Source organism: Carettochelys insculpta, chromosome 3, assembly GCF_033958435.1.
Source record: "Carettochelys insculpta isolate YL-2023 chromosome 3, ASM3395843v1, whole genome shotgun sequence".
In the NCBI taxonomy this organism is placed as follows: Eukaryota; Metazoa; Chordata; order Testudines; family Carettochelyidae; genus Carettochelys; species Carettochelys insculpta.
The window spans coordinates 25,423,563-25,435,839 of NC_134139.1; the positions used below are offsets into that span (position 1 = coordinate 25,423,563).

At 45.0% G+C, this 12,277-nt stretch overlaps 1 protein-coding gene across 2 annotated transcripts in view; it reads right to left on the reverse strand.

The window, feature by feature from the left end:
• Positions 1-12,277, reverse strand: part of CCDC85A (coiled-coil domain containing 85A) — a 164,902-nt gene that overhangs the window by 23,994 nt on the left and 128,631 nt on the right. For both annotated transcript variants that reach the window (XM_074988496.1, XM_074988495.1), the window contains exon 3: positions 7,096-7,172. In XM_074988496.1, coding sequence (XP_074844597.1) covers positions 7,096-7,172 — 77 coding nt within the window. The remainder of the gene's footprint in view (positions 1-7,095; positions 7,173-12,277) is intronic.

The window sequence follows — 12,277 nt, forward strand, 5'->3', positions numbered from 1 at the left end:
GCCCTAAAGAAAATGGAGAGAAGCTGTTCTCTGTAGTGACAGATGGCAGAACAAGGAGCAATGGTCTCAAGTTACAGAGGGGGAGGTGTAGGTTGGATTTTAGGAAAAATTATTTCACCAGGACAGTGGAGAAGCACTGGAATGCATTACCTAGAGAGGTGGTAGAACCTCTGTCCCTAGAGGTTTTTAAGTCCCAGCTTGACAAAGTCCTGGCTGGGATGATTTACTTCGGGTTAATCCTGATTTAGGCAGGATCTGGAGTCAATAAGCTACTGAGGTCCCTTCCAGCCCTATGATTCTATGAACACAAATGACAAGTAATACTAATTTTAATATGAGTTGTGTTGGTCTTCACAATAATGAAAAAATTCTAATATAAATAATTTTATTCTTAATTTTGCAATCAAGTAATATCAGACAAACCAGAACCAAAGCCTAGCTGAAATAAGCAACTCCCTTCTATTCAATATTCAGAGCTGTGTGCTGTCATGTGAAAGGTGGCCATTAGAACTCTCAATCCACCTCCACAACAGCAGGGACTACATCACACAAGCGTTGTGCTTTTTTACATAAGGGCTGACATAAGGCCTAATCTACACTAGAAAATGTTTGCCATATAGTTACTGACACACTGATAAACACATCAGCTGCATCTACACTGCCCCCTCCTTTCAGAAGAGGCATATAAATGCAGCAGATTGAAAATGCTAATACGGTGTTAACATGAATATTCAGCACCTCATTTGCATATGGTGGCCACTTGCTGCATCAACAACGCTACTTTCAAAATGCAAAATAGCCATGTGGATGGGGTTCATTTGAAAGGAATCCCCACTTTTGAAAGCACCCTTCTTCCTAATTTTTCCCCAGCCCCACCTTGCTCCCAGGCCCCCCCACTCCATCTGCCCACCCAGATTCCACTGCAGACCCTCCCCATTTCTATGTCCTCCTGATCCCAGCCCCAACCCAGCTCTGACGGGGGCCCTAAACCCATGGTGGGAGGGGATCTGGAGGCCAATGCCACTGGGGGTCCCACTCCTGCTCAGGTTCACGGCCCCCCAACCCCTCCATGTTCTGAGGCTCCCCCGCCCCCTGTCCCAAGCCTCCCCACTGTGAATAGTTCAATGATGTTTGAACTTTGATTTGTTGTAAATAGTTTGTATTGCAGTTTCTTTTTCCACACATTTTTCTTTGGTTCAGTAAAACAGTTACTCATTCATCACCCCTGCATCCCTCTTCATTGTGGGATGAAGAGGTGGTGGGGACAGGGTAGGTCTGTGGGCTTAAGACCCCCACTGGGGAGGCCTGGAGAGGGTTACTGGGGTCTTTGGGAGAAGCTCTCCCTCAGGGTCTCCCAGATCTGCAATCCATCCTGATGGGCCTGGCAGATGGTATCTGTGCCTGGCTGCTCATAAGCACACCACTCACAGCCAGTGTCCACCTCTCACCCTGGGAGGAAGGCCTCCCCGTTTTCCTCCACAATGTTGTGCTGGGCACAACAAACCCCCACAAACTGGTGGATGTTGCACTCCCCCACATTGAGGGGGGTGAGCAGACACCTGAACCATGCCTTGAGGTGGCTGAAAGTGCACTCCACCTGCATCCTGGCCCAGTTCAGGCACTCATTGAACTGTTCCTGCTGGGGTCCAACTGTCTAGTGCAGGGCTTCATCAGCCATGGCATGAGGGGGTAGGCCACATCCCCCACGATGCAGAGTGGCATCTGAACATCCCCAACCACCAGCTAACAGCAGGGGCTAAATTTGCCCACCTGCAGCATCCAGCATAGGCTAGAGTTGTGGAACATGTGGGTGTCATGTGCCTGGCCTGCCTGCCTAATATAAACGTCCATGAACTATCCATGGTGGTCGACCAGGGCCCATAGCACCATGGAGAAGTGTAGCCCTTCTGGTTGATGCACTTGGCCATGCTATGTTCTGGGACATGGATCAGGATTTTGGTCCCATCAATGGCCCCGAGACAGCTCAGGAACCCCAGGGCAGTGAATCTTACCACAATTTCATCAAGGTCTCCCAGATAGATGACCCTCTGCAGCAGTATCATGTTGAAGGGTGTCATGACCTGCAGAAGGAGGTGATTGAACACCCATGAGAGGGACTGAGGGAGGGAGTACCTGGGCCCCTGAGGGATCCCCATCCCTCTCCCACTCCCTCCCCCTCAAGCTCTCCAGGAGCCCCCTCCCACCCCAGCAGCAGGGCAGTGTAATGGTGGGACAGCACAGTGCCCCAGGAATGGGGCTTCACCCCCTCCCCAACCCTCACATCCCTGACCTTTCTTCCTAAGGGTCCCCCTTTGACAGAACACCCTCCTCTCCCAGGCAGGGACTGCAGCCCAGGGGTGTGTTACCTCCATGAGGAGGGCCATTATGGTGGACTTGCCCACACCAAACTGGTTACCTACCAACCAATAGCTGTTGAGGGTGGTGAGATTCCAGAGGATGATTGTGACCCACTTCACAGGGACAACTCCAATGGCATGGCACCCAGGGACCAGCAGTATCATCCCCAAAAGCAGGGCAAGCACAACGGGCAACTTGGAGAGCTCTGCTGTCCCTCACAGTGGTAGGCAAGCCCACAGAAAGGTCAGGGACCAGCTGTGCAGAGGGACCCCTTGAAGTGCCCATCTCTGCAGGGCTCCAGCACCAGCTCCTAGAAGGAACGGGTGATCTGCAACCGTGGCTGATGTGGTTCCGGGTGACAGTTTTGTCAAGAGAGTGGCTGGGCTCTCTGGCCACTCTCTGTTGACAGAGCAGATCACTCTTTTGATGCGCCTTGCTGTCTGGACTTCTGCTGTCAACAGAAGTTTTCTTGAAAGATATCTTTCTACACAGCTTCTGCTGAAAAATCCCTGGAAATTAGACATAGACATAGGGACAACAATTTTAAGTGTAGACTTTGACTAAAATATACTCCTTGCACTGAAGAGCTCAAAATTAAAGATAGACATGACAAATGAAAGCAAATCATGAAATAAAACTTCAGATAAGAGGGCACAGAGGTATTATTCTTTGTGCCCAGTGCCTGTTAATGCTTAACTTGGAATTCTAAGCATGCCATGAATATATAGGAGAAAATAACCCTAAATTGCTTAAACATACATACATCTTGAATACACTGTTCCAGTAATATTATATCTAACCATGAATCTTCTGAAAAAAGTCTGATATTACTGATCTTCAATCTGCTTTCTTTCCAACCCACCGAAACCCTCACAAATATTTTGTGCTTCTGTGGATTGTGTAGAACAGCCATGGGCCAAATCATGGATCCCTTAAAGCACCCTATTTTATACCAGATCTTTCACAGTTCACAGTGTACCACCTGTAAAACGTTCTTCCCCAAATTGTATCTCTCTAAATGCATTACTAGCAAGCACTCTTACATGCCTCTGTGCTTGGTAAGGCATTCATATTAATCAATAATAAAATGGTTCTTCACGTTAAGCCAATGGCTTTTGGCATCCACCAAAGGAAGATCTAGATGCATGCTGTAAGTCTTGGAAAGCATAAGAACATAAGAATGACCATATTGGGTCAGACCACAGATCCATCCAGCCCAGTAGCCTTTCTGCCAACAGTGGCCAGTGCCAGGTGCCCTGGAGGGGGTGGACCAAAGACAATGATCAAGCAATTTGTCTCCTGTCATCCATCTCCAGCCTCTGACAATCAGAGGCCAGGGATACCATTCCTACCCTTTTATGGATCTAACCTCCATGAATTTATCTAGCTCTTCATTAACTTCTCCTATAGTCCTAGCCTTCACAGTCTCCTCTGGCAAGGAGTTCCACAGGTTAACTATGCGCTGAGACAAGAAGAACTTTCTTTTATTCATTTTAAACCTGCTACCCATTAATTTCATTTGGTGTCCTCTAGTTCTTGTATTATGGGCACAAGTAAAAACTTCCCCTTATTCACCCTCTCCACACCTGTCATAATTTTATATACCTCTATCATGTCGCCCCTCAGCCTCCTCTTTTCTAAACTGAAAAGTCCCAGTCTTTTTAGCCTCTCCTCATATGGGACCTGTTCCAAGCCCCTATCATTCTAGTTGCCCTTTTCTGAACCTTTTCCAGTGCTAGGATATCTTTTTTAGGTGAGGAGACCACATCTGTACACAGTATTCCAGATGTGGGCGTACCATAGATTTATATAGGGGCAGTAAGATACTCCTTGTCCTATTTTCTATTCCTTTTTTAATAATACCTAACATCCTATTGGCCTTTTTGACTGCCTCTGCACACTGTGTGGATGTTTTCAAGGGACTATCCACGATAACTCCAAGATCTCTTTCCTGATTAGTTATAGATAAATTAGCCCCCATCGTATTGTAAGTATAGCTGGGGTTATCTTCTCCAATGTGCATCTGCTTTCTTTCCCAAAACTTATCTGTGGGCATATATGGAATGTGCTTGAATTATATCTTGTTGTTTACCAATTGAAAATAAAACATACTAGCTGCGTCTACACGTGCACGCTACTTCGAAGTAGCGGCAGTAACTTCGAAATAGCGCCCGTCACGTCTACACGTGTTGGGCGCTATTTCGAAGTTGAAATCGACGTTAGGCGGCGAGACATCGAAGTCGCTAACCCCATGAGGGGATGGGAATAGCGCCCTACTTCGACGTTCAACATCGAAGTAGGGACGTGTAGACGATCCGCGTCCCGCAACATCGAAATAGCGGGGTCCTCCATGGCGGCCATCAGCTGGGGGGTTGAGAGATACTCTCTCTCCAGCCCTTGCGGGGCTCTGTGGTCACCGTGGGCAGCAGCCCTTAGCCCAGGGCTTCTGGCTGCTGCTGCTGCAGCTGGGGGTCCGTGCTGCATATACAGGGTCTGCAACTAGTTGTTGGCTCTGTGTATCTTGCACTGTTTAATGAAAGTGTGTCTGGGAGGGGCCCTTTAAGGGAGCGACTTGCTGTTGAGTCCGCCCCGTGACCCTGTCTGCAGCTGTGCCTGGCTCCCTTATTTCGATGTGTGCTACTTTGGCGTGTAGACGTTCCCTCGCTGTGCCTATTTCGATGTTGGGCTGAGCAACGTCGAAGTTGAACATCGACGTTGCCAGCCCTGGAGGACGTGTAGACGTTATTCATCGAAATAGCCTATTTCGATGTCGCAACATCGAAATAAGCTATTTCGAAGTTGGGTGCACGTGTAGACGTAGCCACTAATTGCTACCCCTCCTCAAGAAAACAAATTTGCCACCTGTCTGCTGCTTCTCATAACTATTAAACCTGCTCATGTATCAACCAGCATTTAAACAAATATTGGGAGACTTTTGCAGTCTTAAATGTATATGAGCATCTTTCTACTATTTCTATTCCCTGCTCAGACTGCAATATTAACTTATAGCTATTGTTCTTCCCGAACCATTGTAATTTCTTGACATAATGCAGCAAAGTAGAGCTCAGAATTTAATTTGAACAGTGAAGATGTCGTATCTTGAAATGCTTTCCTTAGCAGAGGAGACTGCCACTAAAAATTAATAAAGACTTTATTAAGAGGTAGAGGGGTTTAAAAACTAACGTAAGAAAAAAAGCAAAAGAAAATGGGAGCTAACTAGTAGTTTGCAAGAGGTTGTGTCCTCTATGCAGGGTATAAATGCTCACACTACTATAGGAGGTGGTATTGTATGAGTAATGCATATATCGAAGAGGAATAGGATAAGGGAGGAAAGGGCTTAAAGAGGAAGGCAGGACAGATATCATTGGAAGAGTGGTGAGCAGGCAGGAAAAAATAAACCTCAGAAATAGCAGTCATCGTACTCAGGGATAGATTAGCTACTAACAAGTGTATCAATAACAGTACATCTTTCTTACTCTGTTCTAATAAGTCCTGAAGGGCAAGTTCCACTATTACCCCTTGAAGGCAGTAAGTGTTGCATGCCTATTTTTCAGACAAATAAATTAAGGCACAGAGAAATGAAATCATTTGCTCAAAGTCACATAACTAGTCAGTGGCAGAACAAGGAACAGAACCAAGAATAACCCCATGAATTATTAGACGAAACCTCTCAGAATCTGCTTTAACAAGGACATCACCAACTCTGATCTTGAGCAGTCATTGTAACTAATGCATTTGTCTCTATGCTCAATGTAAATTACAAAATCAGAGACTGGATATCATTGTCCATTCTTTAAACTTTTATCTTGGATTTTGCACACAAGTGACAGTATTCTGAGCCAGTACAATTAACATAGCTTTCTCTTGGTGCATTGCATTCATTTAAACTAGCATTACATGGGGGTTTTTTTGAATGGACAAAACTATTTCATTTCGAAAAATGACTGATTTCTCCATTATTTTAAAATAGAATAGTAATGCGCATTCATCAGTAAAAATTAACATATACCATAAAAAATGAAAACAAAATATTAATTCATTGATAATAAATAAGAACAGTTAAAATAAAAACAAGAGAATGTACAAAGGAGAGCTTTAACATCATATGTAAAATGTTGCACTATGATTTGATGTTTATGTTTTAAATATAATTCCAGTCTCCCTGTTAGGCACCTAATACATTTCCTCTGCCTCCCCAAAAACTACAATAATTAACTTTTCGTTTTAATTACCTGGCAAATTTCTATTTTTAAATCAAAGTAAATTGCAGTTGACTGCACACTAGCATCTGAAACTTCCTACATTTTGCACAGTAATAACATATGAACAGCCCAACAAAAGGTTTATATTTTAGAAAGATATGAACAAAGAAGTTATTCTTAAAATGAAACTAGCAAAGTCAAAGGTTAGTTGTTCACAATTTTAAACTTAATTGTTAATTATAAGCCCTCAGGGAATACTTATAAAGGGATCAACACTTGTAAAGGAGAAAAATTCTCTGAACTATTGTCATGATCTCAAATACACAAGTAGAAATGCGCCACTATATCCAGCAATAAGAAATGAAAATAAAAGATGTTGCTAGAGGCTTTGATTACAGTGGTGAGAGCCTTTAATCACTGTGAAAGTTCCATTATATGAGCACCAACCTGCAGAAAACACTGATGTTAAATACTGAGACATGAGTGGTACTATCTAGCTAGGAGCTACTGTTCCTGTCAATGGGAAGTCACCCACCTGGGGCAGCATGCGATTTTCCTCCTCCAGCTGTCTTACTCTTGCCTCCAGCTGCCTAACATAGGACAAGGTTGAGTCTAAAATTAAAAAAGAAAAAACTCACATTATACACAAGGGTCGGGTCTGCTTTTGTGCACTAGTATTGGAGCCTGTATAAGACAGGAGATGTCTGATCTGGTGTAATCACAGCAGATATCTCCTTATAAAGGTACCTTACAACATTCAACTCTGTTTCTCTCCAGGACAATACCAGTTAGTGTTGATATTGTAAGTAGCTTAACACTTAGTGGAATCCAACTAATTCCCAGTTGATTTTGAGTCTCAACTACTGTACTAAATGGCAAGAGTTGCTGCTCTACAACACAATGAAAGTCACAAGGAAAGGCAATGCAGTTCAATTTCTGCTAACTCCTACCCTAAACTTTCTAACTTTGCTGTGGTATGTAACCACATAGAATTTTAAAAATAGAAGAATAACAGTGAACTAAGGGGTCATGCTTGCAAAACCACAGAGAAAGGAGTTTATTCTACAGAAAATCCAATCACAGAAGTAAATCCTGCTCACTCCATCCTGCTCACCCAATTCACACAAATATTTTCACTGGCCTCAGGTGAATAAAACAGCAGATTACCCTTGGGGATGAGACTCTAGGAAGAATATATCGATTCCATGGGGTCCCTTTCACCCTAGAGAGAGTCACATATGGTCAGTTCTCCTCTCATCAAAGCCAACAATTTTCCTACTCAATGGGAGCAAGATTTGTTCCATAAGAAGAACCAAAGAACCCATTCAGATGATCTTGCGTATCTTGTGCATATCTTGCTCAAATGGAAGCTCCTCAGATGGAAACCTACATCTAAATAAAATGTTCATGAATGTGTAGCACTAGTGTAACTGTAATTACACAAGACTATTTGCAGCTGCAGCCTCTATTAATTCAACAGAAATCAGCCCTTCTCTGGGGCCTGGTTCATTAATTGTCTATACCATTTTTATGGTGGTGTACTTCAATGATTGTAGTTGGAATTACATCAGACATCTACACATGCAATGGAGTGAAAAATTAGGATTTTGGTGTCTAATGGGCATGTCTATGGATATACTGGGTCAGGTGTCCAGTTGGCATAAACGCAATGGCTCCACTGGAGCTCCCTTATTGAAATTAGATAAGCATCTAGCAATCTATATCCCTAATATATCCAAATCATGTCACATACCAGCCAGCCCATGGAATAAAGCTTGAAGAGAAGGATAGAAAATGTTAGAGAAAAGATTGTTGGCTTCCCACATCACTACACAGAGTTGTCCAATGGGGCAGGGGGAGAATCGAGCTCATCAAATTTCAACAAGTGATGTTGCTCAGGGCTATCTCTGATTGACTGTTAGGGGGCTGGAATCCCTTATCCCATGGGGAGTTGGGAGGATCAGAGGGTGAAGGGCCAGTTGACATGGTCCCTTCAGCACTGCTCAGGAAGGGGAACCAGCCCCAACTGACTGTGTGGGGGCTGGCCCCCCTCATCGCCATAGGGGGCATGGGATCTGGAGCTGCAGGACCAGTTGATGTGGTCCCTCCTCAGCAGCAGCAAGCCCCTGAAAATCTTTAGGGGCAGGGCCAGGGGGTCTATGGCTGCAGAGCCAGTTGACATGGTCCCCCCACATGGCAGCAAGCCCCCAAAAACAGGGGGAAGCGAGGTGTGGGGTCTGTGGCTGCAGAGCCAGTTGATGTGGTGCACCCTGCAGCAGCAATCCCCTGAAAATCTTTCCTGCCTTTGGAGCCCTCACCATATTCAAGCCAGGACATGGTGCTGCCTGGCAGCATGGTCTGTACTGAACAGCTGGCACATCCTTCTATTGGGTCGGGGGCTAGCCATGTGATTTGGTTGGGCACGGGAAAGACCCGACTGCGTGCTGCCTGTGGGGGAGGGAAGGGGGCCACTGCACAAATGTAAATTGTGGAAAAGAAGTTTCTCAGCCTCTCATACAAGCATGACCTCCCCAACAGCCCACCTGCCACGTGGTGGGGTGGGGCAAGGGCTGGTGCCAGTGCTGAAAAAGACTTGAACTGCTCAGCTTGCAGAGGTAGAGACAGAACCATGAAGTCCATGTTGGGGCTGTTTTTAATAGGTAGATGCACTCACAGAGCTGATAGCAAAGAAAGACATTTCTCAGCCTCTCATATAAGCATAACCCCACAGTTGCACTGATAGCAAAGAAAGAAAGGTGCTTCTCAGCCTGTCGTACAAGCATGACCCCACACCCACAGGCTTCCTGGCGCTGAATTCAAATTTGAGGCCTTGCTGTTACCTAATTCCTGCGCACCTGGGCCGTGTCTACACGTGCACGCTACTTCGAAGTAGCGGCGCCAACTTCAAAATAGTGCCCGTCACGGCTACACATGTTGGGTGCTATTTCGAAGTTGAAATCGACGTTAGGCGGTGAGACGTCAAAGTCGCTAACCCCATGAGGGGATGGGAATAGCACCTTACTTCTAAGTTGAACGTCGAAGTAGGGCACGTGTAGACGATCCGCGTCCCGCAACATCGAAATAGCGGGGTCCTCCATGGCGGCCATCAGCTGAGGGGTTGAGAGACGCTCTCTCTCCAGCCCCTGCGGGGCTCTATGGTCACTGTGTGCAGCAGCCCTTAGCCCAGGGCTTCTGGCTGCTGCTGCTGCAGCTGGGAATCCATGCTGCATGCACAGGGTCTGCAACCAGTTGGTGGCTCTGTGGATCTTGTGTTGTTTAGTGCAACTGTGTCTGGGAGGGGCCCTTTAAGGGAGTGGCTTGCTGTTGAGTCCGCCCTGTGACCCTGTCTGCAGCTGTTCCTGGCACCCTTATTTCGATGTGTGCTACTGTGGCGTGTAGACGTTCCCTCGCAGAGCCTATTTCGATGTGGTGCTGCCCAACGTCGAAGCTGAACGTCGACGTTGACAGCCCTGGAGGACGTGTAGACGTTATTCATCGAAATAGACTATTTCGATGTCGCTACATAGAAATAAGCTATTTCGATGTAGCGTGCACATGTAGACGTAGCCCTGGAGAGCAGCAGAGATGGAAGTGGATGGGGGGAGGACTATAGAGCATACACACAGGCCATCTCTGGAGGCTAATAAAAGACATGGTGTTTCCACACTAGTCTGAACCCAAACTTCGAAATTCACACTTGACACTACACCCAGCCACTTTTGACAATGCTATATTGACCTCAGCACTCCCTAAAATCAAGCCAATGGTATTTACTGTGAAGACAGTGACATTGTAAAATCGAACGGTCTTAAATTTGATTTTATCCTGTAGTGTAGACATAGCCTAACTCTAACAGCCTCCTACATAGGTAGCAAAAAAAAAAAAAAGAAAGCTCTTTTTTTAACTCTGTTTTAATTTTCCACACTCAACTAGATCAAAGTTTCTTCATTCGTTTACCAGTGATCAGTTCTGTTAAATTTGGAGGAAGCTGGTATAAAATGGCTGGCCAGAGAGTAAAGAAATAAAAAAAAAATGAAAATTGTTCAAATTATCTTGTGTTGGTTTGCATCAGAAGGTTCTGATCACCTCTATTTGGTAATCATAATTTGCCTAGAGCACGCCTGTTACATTATGATGAATGTGGTGACCATACTATAAATACAATGACAAAAATCTCTCTAGGCAGTGTAGCAAGGTCAGCTTCACTCCTGAGCCCCAGCATCTTGTTCTGCTCACTGTCCACCAGTAATCTGGGTTCTGCAGTCTGGTACCCACATGCCCTAGCCATGGTTTGGATTTTCATATGTTGGCTGAAGAGGGCAGGGATGGGGCCCCTGATCTGCCTGGGTTGGGTAAGCAGTCCTCACCATCCTCCAGCTGACCCCACTGGTCACCTGTGGGAACTCTTTACCTCCCCTGCTCTCTCTGGCAATGCTGGCATTCTTCTCATCAGTGCACGCATGATCTCCTTACCTGTTATCACCACCTCACCCCCAACATCCTCCTCTGGTCTCCCCTTCATCTCCCAGCAGGGAAGGCTTTTTAAACACTTCTGTGGCAGCCTCAAGTGAGCTCAGCTGACCCCAATTGACTTATAGCAGCCCCTTCTTGACTAGCGCCTTCTTGGCTGCTTCCCCAGCTCAGCTGCTATTTGCTGCCCTGAAGTATCCCTCTGCTAATCAGCTAGGCCATCTCTGCTTGTTGTAGTGTTGCCTCTCTCCTCTTCTAAGGTAACCCTCAGCCCGACCCAGTCACAGTAGAGAATGGGAAAAATTACATTGAAGTCAATAGAGCCATATAAGTTACATAAACAAACAATTTAGGCCATTGTGTGCCAAGATAGATAGTTAGATGAGAAATTTGGTTCAATGAAGAAGCACAGAACTGGATAAGATTTTGAGAAGTCATCAAGCTGCACTCATGGAAGGATTAAGTATTATGTAGCGCATTACTGTCTAACCTATTCTTAAAAATCTCTAATGATGGAGATCCACAACCTCTCTAAGCAATTATTCCAGTGCTTCATTACCCTGACATGAAGATTTTTCCTAGTGTCTGATGTGAACCATATTTACAACAATTTTAGCCCATTTTAAGATGGAGATATTCCTATATTCTGGAACTGGAAGGGACCTTGAGAGGTCATCAAGTCCAGTCCCCCAATTGACAGCAGTACCTATCACCATTTCTGACAGATTTTTTTTTAATCTATTTGCCCCAGATACTAAATGGCCCTGTTATGGATTGAGCTTATGACCCTGGGTTTAACAGGCCACTGTGCAAACCACTGAGCTATCTCTCTGCTCTCTGACCCCTCAATTGCTTCTTGTCCTATCCTCAGAGGTTAAAAAGAATATTTTTCTCCCTTCAACTTATAATGTACTTTAATATACTTAAAAACGCTTACGTCCCCTCTCACTCTTCTCTTCTGAAGACTACAGAAACCCTTTTTTTTCTTTTTAAATCTTGCCCCATAGGTCATGTTTTCTAAACCTTAAATTGGTTTTGCTCTTCTTCTCTGGACTTTCTCCAATTTGTCCATATCTTTCCTGAAATGTGGCTCAAAACAGGAAAGAGTTGAGGCTTGAGCAGGGCAGGAGAATTACTTCTTCAGTCTTGTTTGCGATGTTTCTACTAATACATTGCAGAATTATGTTAATTTTTTTTTGCAACGGTGTTACACTGTTGACTTACATTTAGCTTGTGGTCCAGTATAG